Source organism: Canis lupus, chromosome 9 (genome assembly GCF_011100685.1).
Source record: "Canis lupus familiaris isolate Mischka breed German Shepherd chromosome 9, alternate assembly UU_Cfam_GSD_1.0, whole genome shotgun sequence".
In the NCBI taxonomy this organism is placed as follows: domain Eukaryota; kingdom Metazoa; phylum Chordata; class Mammalia; order Carnivora; family Canidae; genus Canis; species Canis lupus.
The window spans coordinates 46,398,888-46,414,998 of record NC_049230.1 but is presented as its reverse complement, the minus strand read 5'-3'; the positions used below and the strand labels follow the sequence as shown (position 1 = coordinate 46,414,998).

At 54.8% G+C, this 16,111-nt stretch overlaps 1 protein-coding gene across 6 annotated transcripts in view; it reads right to left on the bottom strand.

Annotated features, from left to right (window-relative positions):
* Nucleotides 1-407: 407 nt before the first annotated feature.
* SGSM2 (small G protein signaling modulator 2) overlaps nt 408-16,111 on the bottom strand; it is a 35,580-nt gene continuing 19,876 nt past the window's right edge. For 3 of the 6 annotated variants that reach the window (XM_038548507.1, XM_038548506.1, XM_038548508.1), the window contains 17 exons: nt 15,962-16,086; nt 15,535-15,602; nt 15,158-15,318; nt 14,874-15,000; nt 13,130-13,264; nt 9,275-9,428; nt 8,402-8,466; nt 8,169-8,314; nt 7,542-7,670; nt 7,136-7,318; nt 4,658-5,044; nt 4,279-4,403; nt 3,751-3,833; nt 3,429-3,538; nt 2,901-2,997; nt 2,228-2,395; nt 1,704-2,021 (listed from right to left, as the gene is read on the bottom strand). In XM_038548507.1, coding sequence (XP_038404435.1) covers nt 1,933-2,021; nt 2,228-2,395; nt 2,901-2,997; nt 3,429-3,538; nt 3,751-3,833; nt 4,279-4,403; nt 4,658-5,044; nt 7,136-7,318; nt 7,542-7,670; nt 8,169-8,314; nt 8,402-8,466; nt 9,275-9,428; nt 13,130-13,264; nt 14,874-15,000; nt 15,158-15,318; nt 15,535-15,602; nt 15,962-16,086 — 2,352 coding nt within the window. In that variant the 3' untranslated portion in view covers nt 1,704-1,932. The other 3 variants (XM_038548505.1, XM_038548509.1, XM_038548510.1) reach the window with 3 other exon arrangements.

The window sequence follows — 16,111 nt, the reverse complement described above, 5'->3', positions numbered from 1 at the left end:
AGGGTTCTCCCCCACTGGCTGGAGAGGCCAGGAGGCTCCTGCAGATTCCCATTCAAGCATCAACTCCTCATTGTAGCTGGCCAAGAGGGCAGGCAGGCTGAGGAAGGAGTGGGACAGGGACCTATACTTATCCTGAGGCTGGACAGGTCATTGGTTAGTGTGAGATAGGACCACTGGCTCTGCGGTGGGGTTCCCCCACTGAGTACTTGGGGTCTGGCTGTCGCATCTGCCCCTGACCAGCCCACAGCTGAGGTCCCTCTCTCCTGGAAACTTTGGTTCTCTCTCTTCACCATCCTTGTCTTGTGGGGCTGGCCCTCTTTACAGTTCAATTGTGGAGCTTATAGAATTTCCCAATACACAAAGTCACTGTCCACTGCCAGCCCACAAGCAGCCCCCAAAGCCTCAAATGTTGCCAAATGCTGTGTTTATTGGTCTGTTAACACTGATGAGTATAGTTTCTGAGCCAAACAAACAAACAAAAAACATACATACTTTGCCTCTCACGAAACCACTGAGTCACTAAGGCAGGCACACAATGGCCACCATGCTTGGTGGCAGCCAAGGACTCACAAACAAGGGGGGTTAGGCAGTGGGGCAGCTGGCCCCTAGGAAGGTTGTGCAGTGCCCAGGACAGGGGTGGGCTGGGGAGACTGTGCTGGATGCAGCAGGGCTGCTGGGCCCTTTCCTTGTTTCTCAAATGCCAGAAGTCTCCAGATCTAGGTGACTACTGGACAGGACCTTGCCCCTGTGGCAGAGTGGCCTCCTGGCCCCAGGGCAAAGCCTTAGCCTCTTGTGTTGAGTGGTAGAGGGGAAGTGGGGATGACAGAGCAAGCAGCGTGCCTAGGAGGTAGGCCCTTCCTAGCATCCCTATGAGTGATGCTCCTCCAAAAGGATTTCTGGGTCTCTAGGCTTCTCCACACCTTGAGAAGCACGTGGCAGGCAGAGCTAGCCTTGCTTCTCACCAGGGACACACAGGGAAGACCCAGTCATCCTCCTCTTCCTCCAGATCCAGGGACTCAGCAGATGCCTGAGACAGGCAATGGGCTGCTCCAAAGCTCCAGAGCCTATCCCTAAGAGGACGCTATGGGAGGATTTCCTCCCTAAAGAATCACCCTGGGATTCCTCTTGACAGTGAGTGCTCCCACTGCATTGCAGATCATCTGGCTGGCTTAAGTGTCACTTACACAGTTGTCAGGGAAGCAACTAATGTATAAAGCAAGAGCCAGGTTGTGAGAGTGAAACCGTACAGATGCCATGTGGGCGTTCTGTACAGATGGGCAATGCACGGGGTCACCTTTGGTCAGGTGGCCAAAGGCAGTGGCAGTGCTGCTGAGGTGGGCTGCTCCCACCTGGGGCCCACATCTGACTGCCTCACAGTCTCCTGCACCAGGGACACATGCCTGAATTGGTAGCTGTTCTGGCTGCCCCCACTGGGGCTGGGGTGGGTATGTGCACTCTGCCTGCAAAGGGAATTGAAGAAGAGATACAGTGCAGAGTTGTTGGTTCACCTACATGACCCATGCCAGGTGGGGCCAGGCAGCTACAGCCCCGTTACTCTATAGGGCCCAGGCCGACCTAGGAGAGGCCATGAGGAGCAGTCCAGGCTGAGGATGCAGGTGACGGGGGGGCTAGTCTCAGGTGTTTGAGAGGGGAATAGAGTAGGTGTCCCCCAAGGCAGCCACTCCCTGAGGCTGACCTCCCACCCCTGCCCTGCCTGGACCAAGGCATCCAGGCCCCCTGACTTGCCCTTACAGGGCCAGCACCGCCTGGAGTCGAATCCCAGGCTCACAAGCACTTTGTTAGTAGGAACACAGGTGGGCAGGCGGGGCCAGCTGGGGGTCTGGCAGTCTCAGCTGCCCCACACCTCTCCCTGTCGGGCCTGGGGGCCCGGAGCCCAGGCTCTCGTTGGCTGCTGCTTCCTGGCCGCAGCCCTCACTTGTTCTCTATGAGCATCTGCACCTTGTGGACGAGGTCACGGGCGATCTGCAGGATCTCCTGGGCATCATGATGCTCAGCCCGTTCTGGGGGAAACACACATAACTGTGGGGATGCTGGAGCAGGGGCACTAGTCTGGGAGGAGCCCTGTGGCTGCCCAGCCTGCTGTTTCCACCTGCTTCCTGGGAAGGGACTGGGGATTTCTGAGAGCCCCTCCCACCCTGCCCAGGCCAGGAGTGGAGGCCCCCATGCCCCTACTGGGGGCAGTCAGGATGGCTGGAGCAGCTCCTACCATTGAAGAACTTGATGATATCGGTGAAGTCCATATTGTTGTCCCGGATAATCTCACGGTAGGCCTCCACCAGGGCCAGTGCGATGAACAGGACAAAGTGCTCTGATGAGATGTGCCGGGCTGCCCAGATCACCTCCCACACAGCAAACACATCCTCATATACCAGCTCTGAGGATAGTAAGGAGCTAAGGCTGAGCCTGGCTCCCCAGGGGCCTCTGGATGGAGCCAAATGTGGAGACAGCTCCAGGGCCCAAAGTCCTGGGATTCTCCCCATTACACAGAGCCTAGTCCACCAGTAGGGTTTTGTACCCCAGGTCCAGACCCTGCCTTTCTCCTCTATGACTCCAGCACACCTGCACTCTTGTCAGCTGGAGCGGCTCTTCTTTTATAGGCCTTGCTGCTTGAGATTTGGTTTGAAAACAGCCCCAAAACCATTGGCTTAGGGTGATTGTTAGTAGCACTTTGGAATCACAGGAGCTCGTCAAATTGTGGATGCCTAGGCAGCCACACTTCTTAAGTCTGGTGTTAGGTGGAGCCAAGGCACTTGTGTGTCTAAAAGGCTCCCCAGGGGGTTCCTAAGTGCAGTTATGGTTAGTAACCACTTACTCTGGGGAGAGGGATCTCCCACTGCCCTGACCCTAGCTAGCCCCACCATGCATCCCACACCTCTTACCTCTCTTAAAATCCAGCAAGAACCAGCGGTAACAGAAGTAAAAGTGGGTGTAGTCTCCATTCTGATGCATCAGTTCGAACAGCTCGGAGTCCAGGATCTTGCAGAAGTAAAAAAAGGGAGTGGAGCTGAGTTGTTGCTGCCACTGCAGCCACCCCTGTGTGCTCCACCCAGCTCGTCCACTGCAGGGGGCTGTGGGCCTGGCTCCCGAGACCCTCTGGTCTCTTTGGGTGAAGGCTAAGCTCTGCTGCTCCACCCATTTCTCTGGGAGGTACTCTTTTTGGAATTGTACAATTTTCTGGGTGTTTGATTCACTGTCAATCACACCACTCACCAGAAGTTTCATGAGCACAGTATTCACATACTGACATGCCCCCTGGGCTTGTAACATTGAAAACAATAGTTCTTTAAGTGAAAGATACTAAGCTTATGTGGAAAGGACATTTTTGGAATGCTTCCTGGCCTCCCTGTGGATGATAGATGAGCCCAGTGGTGCCTGGTCATGAGTCCACAGGCAGCTGCTGACCTCACCTGAATGAGGGAGCGCATGTTGGCAAAGTGGGTATCCATGGCGCCCCCATTGGGGAAGTTCTGGCTCATCCTCTTCATGAGGTGGCTGAAACAGCTATAGGCCAGCTGATCTGAGAGGAGATGGGTGTGAGGCTGGCAAGGCAGGTGACCCCAGTGCCTCACTTTACAGGGGGTGTCCTGTGGCCCAGAGGACAGGGCTGGCTTACATCCCCACCCTTCCAGACCTATTGGTCTTCCTTCCCTTTCTCCAGCTTATATCAGCCCAATCCCAATGGCACTCTGGGAATACTGTCTACCCCCACCTCCGGCTCCGGTCCCTCACCGTTGTCAAGGATGACCAGGAGAGGTGCCAGCAGGTCGCACATGCCCTGCACATAGCCTATGTCCAGGTGCTCCCACACGTAGCTGAAATGCCGGGTACACAGTCACTATGGGTGTGCCATCCTGTGCTCCCTGCGGGGACCCCTTGGGAGATGGTTCCTAGAGCAGCTTGCTACCCAGAAGTCAGCCCTTCTATGGTCCTAAAGTACTAGCACAGTGGTAAACACCCATGGCCTCCATCCTCAAGGCACTCGGGAGCTCAAGGAAAGACACAATGAACAGGCTGAGGTGAGGGCAATCAGCTAGGCTTCCTGGAGAAGTATGGCTGAAGCTGAGATCTGAAAGACCTTGAAGAAAGAAGAGGGGAGGGGTGGGGTGAGGTGGGTGGGGGGCATGGCAGGGAAAGTGTTCCAGACAGAGAGCTGAGTGTGATGCAGTGCGAGGCAGAGGAGCAGGGCCCCTGCCCAACCTAACCTCTCACACAGCAGAGGCCCTGCCTCCCATCCTGAACCCTGCCCCACAGTGGCACCTGCACATGATGTCTCGGAGCCTCTCGAGGTTGGGGGTCGTGAAGTACCAGTAATTGCGGTCACAGCGCTGTACATCCTTGTCTATGCGGTGCAGATTTAAGGCCATAGTATCCAGTAATTCTATCTGGAAGAGTGGGTAGCCCTGAGTCGTCAGTGGGGGCTGGAAGGGATGCCTATATACAGGAATGCAGCAAATGCAGGAACCAAGGGACTCTGAGAACAGAACCCTCTGGGGATGCCAAGGGATGGGCCCAGGGCCCCCACAGGACAGTCAGGGCACCCCCATCTGCCACCCACCAACCCCTACCCCCAAGCCTCAGGGTGTCAGGAGGGCCTTTGGGGCTGGCTGAGAACAGTGCCCAGGGGATGTCCACCTACAGTGTAGGCAGCAGCGCACACGGCCGCAAGCTCCTCCCCTGCCTCCAGCTCCCTAGCCTGCGGGGCCTTCTGCTGGCTGGGATCTTGGGACTCGGAGAAAGCACCGGCTGCTGGGACTGGCCCATTGGAGCCTTCCTCCCCACCGCCATCCTCCTCCTCGAAGCCCATGCTCTGCCCCTCATCTATGCTCGACTGGATGCCTGAGGCCACAGAGTAATTGCGAGAGGATGGCAGTCCTGAGTCTGGAGAGTCAAACTCCACGGACTGCTGTTGTCCCACCACGGTGGAGCCCAAGGGCCCTGCTCCCAGCTCCTGCTCAGGCTCAGCTCTGCAATCTTCAGTGCCCGGGGGCGGTGGGGGCTCCAGGTCATCCACAGAGATAAATACCTGGTGGGGGTGAAGAGATGGTGGGGCTCACACTCCTACTCCAGCACCTTCCCTCAGCTTGCTGTCTCCTTCTGGGGGTCCGAACAGACGATGTCACGGCCTCCACACCGCGCCCCCACCCAATTTTCCCAGCCTCTCCTTCTGACCCCTGCGACTGGCTGGAGAGCAATCAGGCTCCAAGCAAACATAAAAACACCATCTTTAGCCCTATCTGGTCCCCTGCCTCGGCCCCTCTCTAGGGCCAGAGAAAAAGCGGGAACCAATCCAGGACTTTATGACTTTCTGTGGCGGCTGCAGGGAAGGGGAACTGGAGGCTCAGACACTCGACAGCCAACGTGAGCAGCGTGTAATACTAAAAGCCCCGAAGTCACAAGGCCGCCTCAGGTTAGGGGAGCTGTGTACTAATGAAGGCTGCCACTAGCTTTGGTGTGGCCAAAGTGGGCAGCAGCCTGAGAGTGTTAGGAAAACAAGTTCTTCCTTATGTTCAGTACTGGATGTTTAGCAGAACAAGCTAGGAAACTTCTCTAGTAGGTGCCTAATCAGTTACATGGGCTTCACACAAGCTCAGGAGGGGTAGCAAGTGAAAGGTAACCTGTTCTACTGATTTGAAACTGTATACATGTCCTAGGGAAGATAAGAGAGACATACACAGAAGGTTTTGTTTTTCTGCTTGGACTATGCACAGAAAGGGATGCTGAAAGGAGTTTTCACTTTGGGAAGAAGCACGGAGCGTGGAGTCAGAGTCAGGGGAGGCCATGATCCTACAGCAACACAGAGTCTCATATTAATGCCCGCAAGGAGAGCTACAGCAGTTCATGGGCTAAGCAGCTGGGGCACCGTGTGGACTTGAGACCGCACAAAACCCAAAGACAGAGAGAAAAGGGATGGAAGAACAGAGCACATAGAAAGGAGCGCAAGGAATTCCCTTGGTGATTATCATCTCTTTTAAGTCTTGCTCCAGCTTCAGTTCTCTGTTAGTGTAAGGCTTTAGTAAATTAACAAGAATATACATTATCTGGGGCAGCCCAGGTGGCTCAGTGGTTTAGCGTTGCCTTCAGCCCAGGGCGTGATCCTGGAGACCCGGGATCGAGTCCCATGTCAGGCTCCCTGCATGGAGCCTGCTTTTCCCTCTGCCTGTGTCTCTGCCTCTCTCTCTCTCTCTGTCTCTCATGAATACATAAAATCTTAAAAAAAAAAAATATATATACATTATCTAGAGAGATAGTTTTAAAGAAAAAAACAGGGACACCTAGGTGGCTCAGCAGTTGAACGCCTGCCTTCAGCCCAGGGCGTGATCCTGGGGTCCTGGGATGGAGTCCCACATTGGGCTCCCTGCATGGAGCCTGCTTCTCTCTCTGCCTATGTCTCTGCCTCTCTCACTCTGTGTCTCTCATGAATAAATAAAGTCTTTAGCTAAAAAAAAAAAGAAAGAAAGGAAAAAACATAAGATAATAAAAAGAATATTCTTAAAACCGAAACACCCATGGTCTGGGACTTGCTCTTCATCTAAAGTCAGGGGTGCTGCTGGAGGCAGTGCGTGGCCTCTAAATGAGCTCTGCACAGTCCATTCTATAGTGGGATGAAGATGCCAGGGTAGGAGGGCAGATCTGGCCAGGACATACCAACAGGACCCTTCTGTGTCATTCTGGTCTCTGACCAATCACACTTGGTGAAACCCCCCAGTCAGAGGACAGTGGAGCTGAGGGGACACCATGACCCCTCATCTTACTGGCTGCGGGACCTGGGACTCTAACCCTGGGCTGCCTATTTCTAGCCTTGAGAGAACTCTCTACAAGGAAGGAAGGCTTCCCTAAATCCTGAAACACTCTTCCTTCCCTGCTTGTCCATGAAAACAGAACACGGAGCACTATGTCATTTTATTCCTGTGACACTCAGAGAAGCGGGCAGCAGGGGGACAAGTCACCTGGTTTTCTAGCAGAAGAAAACAAGACACAGACACATTAAGCCATTTGCCCAGGGCTCCGGTGTCAGTGACTCCTAGAGTTCAGGCTGGTGCTCAGGACTCTGTCTTACTCCCATAAAACGCTGGTGGCCCCTGCCCCTGGCTCCCCCAGGTCCCGTCAGGCTCACGTCATTGCTGATGGTGGAATCTCGGTGGATGAGGCGCTGCACATGACTGTCGATACTGCTGCCCGAGGAGAACTTGGTGAGGGTGGTTGGCTGAGCCTCCCGCTCCCGCTGCCTCACCACAGCCTCGCAGGCCTTCCACTCTGCCAGCACTCGTTTATACCTTGCTGCCACTGTTGAGTCCACCTGTCTCAGAGCACACCATGACCATGGAAATGAGAGTGTCCTCTTGGGACAGCTGGAGAAAAGGGTTGGGCCTAGGGGTGAAGACAGTGGGGCTGCTCTTCTAACACCTTCCTCTGCCATGTTTCTTTCTAGCTGGGAAGGGGCCAAGGCTTCAGAGGGCCCTCGCTGGGGTCTCTGGGCCCACTCTCCATCTCCCTACCTTATGGGAGTGGGGTCTCCTTACCTGCTCCATCTCTTTCTTGCTCATGCCAAACTTGTAGTGGCCGAGCAGAAAGGGCCAGACATCCTTACGGATCTCATGCTCCACGCCTCCATAGTAAACTTGCCGTAGCAGCTCCAGTTCCTTGTAGTTCTGAGGGATCCAGGAAGTAAAGTCTGCGTAGCCCCCATGGTCACTGCAGTCCAGCTGGGTGACCCCATCTCCATCCCTCCCATGGAGTGCTGGGGCTGGGCACAGTCACTCTACTGAAGCCCAGGCAAACCCTGCCTTGGGATGGTCATGTCCTCCCTGCTCCAGATTATAGCTGGATGAGATCCAGTTCAACCTCCTTTCCTTCCAGGATAGGCAACAGAGCCCAGAGAGATGCAGAGATTTGCCCAAGGTTTCAGATAATGTGGAAGCAGACTAGAACCAGTCCAGCCCCCTTCCCATGGAAACCCACAGAACCAGCTAAGAGTCTACCGTGACCTGGGCCACTCCAAGGCCATCAGTCCTGACCTCTACTACATTGTACTTGAATGCCCATCTGGTCTATGATAGCTGCTCCCAGGGCAGGCTGCTCTGTACTCGCTGCTGCTCCCCCCTAGTCCTTTGATCTACCCTCTGGCCCTGGCACTCCAGAGTGTATACCTTCTCATCCTTCTGATATTTGCTCCACACATCTTTAGTGAGGCCTCCTGAAGCCCCTGGGGGCCGGGCCGGCGGGATGATGTTGTGACGCACCAGAGCTGACAGATGGGTCCGCACCGTGGACAGGTGGCGGCAGTAGGCCAGCCCTGTGGGGGCGCCGGGGGAGAAGACATATGACAGTGGTACCTCCCCGATCTCCCACCCCTCACAGCCCCACCTCACCCAATACTCACAGCCATAGAAGGCCCGGGAAACAATCTGCCTCTTCATGCTCTCACACAGCAGCCTGAGGGGCAACCTGTGGAAATAACCTGGCTCAGAGGAAAGGGGCTGTGGCCCCTCTGGTGAGAGGAGGTTGAGAGAGGACATTCTGGCTTAGGGGCCAGTAAGGTGCTTGGGTGGTAGGAGGAGTAGGATCCATAGCCCAGCAGAACACCTGTGGGCTCCCTGTCCCTGTCAGCCATCCTTGGTAGAACTGCTGGGGACCCAGCCTGGCCCCCAACCACCCAAGGGACTTTGGGCAACTAACTTCACTTCATGTTAGTGAATCTTGGTTTCCTCATATGAAAACAGAGAGAACCATCTCAGGGTCACTAGGAGTAATAGGCAAAAAATGAAGTAACAGGTTAAAGTGAAGAGCCTGCAAAAGCATCAAGTGCTGGCCTAGGACCCTCACACACATGCCATTTGTACACCATTCCTGGCATACGGCGATGCCCAGATATCTGGTGTGCATCCTCAGATGTACAGCCTAATGGCAGGATCTATGTCCACACTGGGAAGGGGAGCTTCCAGGTACTGAGTACCTACTATGTGCCAGGCAAGCTCTGGGTGCTAAGTCATACACCTTATTTAGTCCTCACAAGTACCTTAGGAAGCAGGTAATATTCCCATTTTACAGATGAGGAAACTGAGGCTCAGAAACGTAGAGGCTCACAGAGACTCAGTAACTTGCCAAAGTCACATAGGTAGCAGAAGGGAAATCGAACCCAGGTCTGTCCAACTTGAGGCCACCCTGTCAGACAAGGGACATGGCCCCTAAGGGCAGAATGCACACAGGCAGGTACAGCCACAGGGAGCTGGTATTCTAGGCCCTGCCCACTCACCGGTCGGGGACACAGCTGCAGTGGCTGGGGGTTGCATATGGGGAGCTGCTGGTGGAGCAGGAGAGGCAGGAGGAGCCCTGGCTGCACAGGGACTCCAGGTGCCAGGCTGGCAGGCTGGGCCCAAAGCCCTGCATTTCGATCATGTCACCAGCATCTGAGGACAGGAAGGGGGCTATGGTCAGGGCCTGGCAGGCCTCCTCCCTTCAAACACCCTGTAGCATGCCCACCTCTGTGCCCAGAGCTGCAGCATGAAGTCACCCATTGGTAGAAAACCACCAAGGTGGTGCCTGCCTCGTCCAGAGCCCAGAGATGGAAATGGTGGAGAGAGAGAGGGTGCCTGACATCTCCCACCCTCCATCTAGTCTGTGTGTGATAAAATACTTGGACTGAGTTGTGGATACTTGTGTCTGTTCTCTTTATCCTGCCATCAGCAATGGAATAAACACTTGCTTTTCTAGAGGGAGGAGAAAAAAGAGAAGGAACAACGAAAGCCTAAGCTCTCTGAAATGCCACCAGCTGGCTTGGCCTTCAAGAATTCAGCTTGGTCCTCTTGGACAAACTCTGAGATGGGCAGGAACGTGCCTGGAATGCTGCAATATTCTGAACCTTTCCACATCAGGAGTCTCCACTGCTAAAAGCTCCTGAAGATCCCGGAGCCACTTGTCTCAGTCCCCAGACCTCACCCCTCAGAGGGTTCTAGACCCTGTGGCTAAGGAGGAGCAGGCTTCCCCACCCAAGACAACTCACATGGGTTCTTCCTGAGTTCTCCATCCTTACACCGCCTGACTGTGTTAGCATGGTGGCCCCCTCCAAACACACAGGTGTGCTGGCAGGAAGGACAAAAGTCCCAGCACTGCTAGGCCATTGTGGGGGTGGTAGTTGGGTACCTAATTCCACTACCTAGAAGAATGTGCCCAGTGAAGCCTCAGAAGATGGCTCCTTGGACACATCTACACCACCAGCAGATGGAGCCTTCTCAGCCAGCCCAGGTGGTCTGAATCAGAACTCTAGACCATTGAGAGTTCCTAGGGCCCAAGTGGGTAGAACACTGTCCAGAAAGGACTCTGGCAGGTCCAGTGAGTCACAAAGATGAAGCAAAGTGAGGGCAGAAAGTGTAAGGACCAGGAGATGATGCCTGGAGGGAGGGGGAGAGTACAGAAGAGGAAAGAAGAAGGAAAGAGAGCTGTATGTTTCAAGAAGAAACTTTTTTTCAAGCAGCATTTTTTCCTACAAGTCATAGCCTGGGCCCTGGCCTGCTAGGAGTCTGGAGCAGACCCAAGCCTGGCTTTTGTTGGAACCAGACTCCAGCTCTGGATGTGCCTTGGTGGAGAGGGCTGAGCTGAGCCCCCTCCAATCCCCTTAGGGAGATGCTTTGTCTTGGTCTGAGGCTCTCCTCCCAGGCCCACAGCTGAGATTTTAATAGATATCTGGCCCTTCAGCTCCGCCAGGAGGCAAATTAAGGGAACATACTTGGTGTGGAGGGGCTGCGGCTCTGGGAGTGAGGAGTTGCAAGCCATGCCCAAAACTGGGAAGAAGAGGGAGGGGACAAATGCAGGTAGGATGGGGCAGGAGCCCAGCTCATGCCCCTGCAACAGGCAGGAGAAAGTCTAGTCATGGGAGGGGGGTGAAAACAGGCCCAGCCAGGCAGGCAGCAGGCAGCAGGCGGGCAGGCAGGGGTGGGGAGTGAGGGGGATAACAGGTGCAGAGGATGAACGGTGGGCACACAGGGAAACAAGCTCATGCCCAGAAAGTAGGGCCCAACCAAGGCAAGACTCCTGCCTGGGTCAATGCTCTTCACCTTAATTCTCCAGGAAGGAGCTGAATCAGTCAACATTGAAGATCGTATCTCTGAATTAACCCAGTGCAGACAGCTGGAGCTCTGGAGTGACTGGGTGAGGGGCAGCAGGCTGGACATGGGGGAGGTGGCAGGGTGGGAATCTGCTGGGCCAGCTTTGACTCTGACTCTCTCCTCTGAGCATGAGGAAAGTCTAAAGCAAAAATCAATCAGGGTAGTTGAACCCCACAGCCCCTAAGACTCCGAATGAAAGGTACCTGGCCTGGAGCAGAATTAGAGTGAACAGCATCTCTGCTCTGTGGGAAGGTAGCAGGAAAAGGAGGAGAGGTGGGGGTACGGAGAGGAGAATCTGGACACCTGCCACTTGATTCACATGCACAAGTCAAGCATGTGGCAGGCCTGAAAAGCAACGGCTAGTAGAACGGACTTAACAGTGTTGTCATTATGGATTGGGGTAGAGGTGGGGGCTCCCATGTCAAATCCCCAACCACCTGCCAATTCTCCTCTGATGCCTCCTCTCTTTTCCCCAAGTACTAGGGGCCCAGGGGATGCGTATTGGGTTGGTCTGGTTCCCAACTTCCCCAAGAAGAAGCTCAGACAAGCCCTGAGGCCTCTGGATTCCAGAGGGTTCTCTGACCCTGGAGTCCTCAGCCCTAAGACTAGTTGGCATTGGGCTTCCTAGTGCCAAGTCTGCCAAAACAGGGGCTCTGCTAGGACCCCCGCCCCCAGCCTCCAACCTGGTATCAGTTCACAGGGTAAGAAAGGGATCCCTGTCCTTTCTGACTCAGCCTTCCTACAGTGTTCCAAGTCCCTTAACCTGTAAATAAGCATCAGCCGAGGCCAGGTTTTCAAGGAGTCAGACGGCAGGTTGTGTGCACATAGCATCAGAAGTGAAGCTCCCCTGCGCTCCTGCCAGGAGGGCTACAAGGGAGGAGAGGCTTAAGGACAGGCATGTAGGGGGTAAGGGGCAGCTGCTAGGGCAGTGCTGAGGGTGTGCTAGGCCACAGACTTAGTTTCCTGGGGGTGGGGGTACTCGTTGCTGATTTGGTGGCTGGGCTAAGGAACTGGGCTGTTTGGCAGAAGTTTGTGGAAGCATAAGGAATATGTCACACATTCTTAGATACCCTCTGTAGGGCAGAAAAAGGGGATAAGAAATTAATTCTGCAGAATGGGAATCAGTGGGGATGGGGAGGTTCCCCTATACTCCAAGAGAGCTGGCCCCAGCCCCTTCATTACCAATTTTCACTTGAGCATCCAGCCTAGACATCTCAGGTCCCCTGGCCCATCACACTCTATAAAAAAAGTTGGGTTCTCCTTCTCTACCAACCTAGCTCTGTGCTAAGAAGGATGGGTGGTGGACAGAGGAACCAATGCCGATGACCTACGGGCACTGTGCTGTGTCTATAATTATGGACCTTGAGGTCTGTGAGGGTGGGAAACACCTGTCTTATATCTCTGCACATTTATTTCTAGATTTCATGCTGAAGCACCAGGCAGTACCTGCTGGAACCCTCAGTCCTGATGGGTAAACCCAGGCTTGGGTCTCTTTCCAAGGTGGCTCCAACACCTCACCTGAGCCACAGGACTCATTTGCCTGAGCTGTCCAGCCCCCACCCCTGCCCAGGAGGGGCCTGTACCTCTATCCTGTTTCTGTTAAGTCAGAAGTCAGAGGTCCAGGGCCGGAAGGTCAGTCTTCCCAACCAGCAGGGGAGAAAGAAAGAGACACTGTCTCAGGTTTGCCAGCATGACCCCCAGGAGTGGGAATAGCGCTTGGAAAAACATTCAGGTTCCCAAGAGACTAGATAGTCAGATCTTCCTACCAGAGCATCCTCCCTCTCAGGCATGAAGCCCTCTCCCTTACAGACTCAGTGGGGAGCCCAGAGCTAGCTACCTGCTCTCTGCACAGTCCTCTCTTCTTGCCAGCACCTCTTTCCACCCTCCCTGACCTGCCTCCTGATGGGGGGCCACCCCAGTCCCATAATGCCAACACTGCCGTCCGAGCCCCTGTGGTGGGTGGCAGGTGGGCCAGGGGGCGGGTGGGGTGGGACAAGGATAAAAACCTTTCATCGGATTGGGAGCTGTGAGGTTCCGCGAGCAGATCATTGAGAGCATCGCGTGCAGTTTATCCTCCTCTTCCTCATCATCGTCCACCGAGGCCGCGCGGCTGGCCGCTAGGTGGTGGTAGTTAATAGTGACTGCTCAAAGAGAACAGCAAGAGAGGCAGAGGCATGAGGACCTGGTCCTGGCAGGAGGCACCAGCCGCCCTCCTCACAGGGAGGAACCAGAGTCTAGGTCGCCTTGAACCTGCTGGGCACTGAGAAAGGGCTGGGGGGCTGAGAACGCTCTGGATGATTTACTGGGGAGAGTGTGGGAATGGAGTGAGGGAAGACAGCAGCTCCAGAGCTCCACTGGAGGAGGCCCTCTCTAGGAAGAACAGAAGACGGAGAACTGACAGGGGAGCAAGGGGAGTGAGAAACAGGGACCCATGAGGACAGGCAGGCAGCTCAGGAGCTCCCCAGCCCTGGCCCAAGCAGGGCACGACTGTTGGCTGATGGATCCTGATCATTCTTCAGCTCACATCATGGCCAGGCTGAGCCAGATCTGCAGATGACCCCAAATCCCCCTCTTCAGATTGTAAATACAAACAACTTCTCCAAGGTTTGCTCAGAGCTGCCCTAGAGTCACTCCGCTGAATGTCAGCTCCTGGGGCCCTGGATTGCCCCTCTGGAGGTGCAGTCCTTGAAGCAAAGTGACCAGAATTGGGAGATGCCAAAGCTTAAAGAAGGGACATGGACACTGAGTCATCTCAGCTGAACAGCAGCCCAAGATTGAATGCTAGGTTTGCAAACTTGTTCTGACATAAGGCAAGGCTCCTAGTTAGGCACCTCTGGGAGGGGTATCCCCATGTCTCATGACTGTCAGGCCTGCTGGGGGTACCTGCACTGTGGCTGTGTGTTTGCTATCTGGGTCTTCCATCTGCTAACACAAAAACAACTTGCTGACAACTTATTGGTACAAATTAGGGAATTTAGGGAACATGTGGTCCATGTGGCAATAAATGCTCTATGCTAGTAAGTTCCCTGACTTTATGGTGAGTCTGGCCCACAGAAGCCTCTAGGGAGCAGCAGCACCCAGACGAGAAAGGGAACTCTGGCGGTGGTTGATACCTACAGACAGGCCCAGTGGGCCCAAAGGTATGTGTCCAGGTGGGGCAGGACCCATGAGTGCCAAGCCATCATTAGCAACACCCACCCCCCAAGTCCTCAAGGTCCCCCGGACAGCTCCAAGTTTCACCTTCTTCAGATGCATCCCTACTCCAGCTAAAGCTCCTCTGATCAGTATCTGGTTTGAGGAGGGCTTGGGCTCTAGGGGAGTTAGGAAACAACTTACACCATCCAAAAGGAAGCACCGATCCTGCATTGAGGCTGCCTTGTGGAGGTCAGGCCATGGGCCAAGGAGGAATGGAGAGTTCTCCACCTTCTATTGCTAGTCTCACCACATTTTTTTTTTTTACTTGGGCCAGGGCTGGAAAGGCTAAGAGAATATTGTACAACATTGGCTGAGCCAAAAATCTTGGGGTGACAAGGTGGGGGAAGACAGCTAGGTAGAAGAGAGGCAGCTTCTCAGAGAGATGGCAGCTTCTCAGGGGAAGGTCTGGTGAGAGGCTAAGTAATGAACTGCTCCTCTCAACCTGGCCTGGTCAGTGAGCAGACCCTGCTTGGCACCCCTCCTATGTAACACTACTCCCCCACCTCCCTGAGTGTCCCTCTCTCTTCCTCCATGGATGGAGCTTAAGAGACTCACTGTGTTCATGCCTGTGGCCAGGGTAAATGATTCGGAACACGTAGTCTGTGGCCTGCCTGGTGCCCATGTCCTCCACATCCACAGTCCGCATGCTGCTACGTTTCCGTAGCTTAGGGAACACTTTCCCCTATGGAGGGAAGGGTGAGTGGTTGGCCTGTGCAGGGTAGCATCTGATCCAGGGTCCCACCCAAGGCAGCCTCTCCACGTGGGGAAAGGAAGGAAGGTTGAGCAGAGAACCCCTCTCAGATACCCCTTCACACAGAGTGCCCCAAGCCCTGAGGTACCTTCCCTTGCTGGGTCCAGAGTGGGGGCTCTAGCTGTCCTTGGGGCAGAAGCCCATTCTCCAGGCAGGACAGAAAGGACAGCAGGTGTCCTCCCTGTGGGAAGTGCAGTGGGGGCCTCTGGATGCCATCTTGGCTCACCAGCACAAGTGTGCCGCCGCTCTCTGTGGGGTGTACACGGGCAGGTGAGGGCAGGCCTCCTTGAGACCTTTTGGTCACCACCACCAGAGCCTGACAGCCAGGCCTCCCAACTGGGTAGGAAAACAATGGGGCATGGGGATGACCAGAGGACGACAAGACATCCAATGAGCTGAGCACAGTGTGTGGCTGGGAGAAGGCAGTCTCTCCTCAATCCTGTGCCTAGGACAAGGGAGGCTCACTTTGCTGGTGGCAGTGGATGCAGACGATCTGACTGAAGGGCACAACCAGGGCATAGTCCCAATAAACGCTGGAAAGGAACCAGATCAGTGTCACTGTTGCAAGACCCGTCATCTCACTTTCTTCATTTCCCACCACCAAAACGCATGAAACTACCCTGAAGACAAGGAGGACCAATAGCCGAGAAGTGACCTCAGCCAGCTATGTCCATCTGGGCTGTGTTGTCATGGCACAGAGCCTGGCAGTCTTAGCTGCCTAGAGCTTGGCTCAGGCAAACCTCTTCATGCCCAGGCCTGGCTTGATCTTAGAGAGCTTGGGAATCTCCCCAGGCAGCCTATTCCTGCAGTTGTTGGCACCAGAATAAGATGCCTGCCTTCTAGAGCAAGTGGAGTCTGTCCATCCCCCTGCCTAGAGTCCCAGAGCCCCCACCTTTTCTCCAGCTCGGAGTCCCCCAGAGTCCCGTTCATGAGCTGGTTGGGAGTCCACTTCAGAGTTAGGCTTTCTGCAGACTGGTGCAGGGAGAGGTAGCCAGGGACAGCCTCCATGTCCTCCTTCTAAGGGAAGGAGATAACAGCAGAA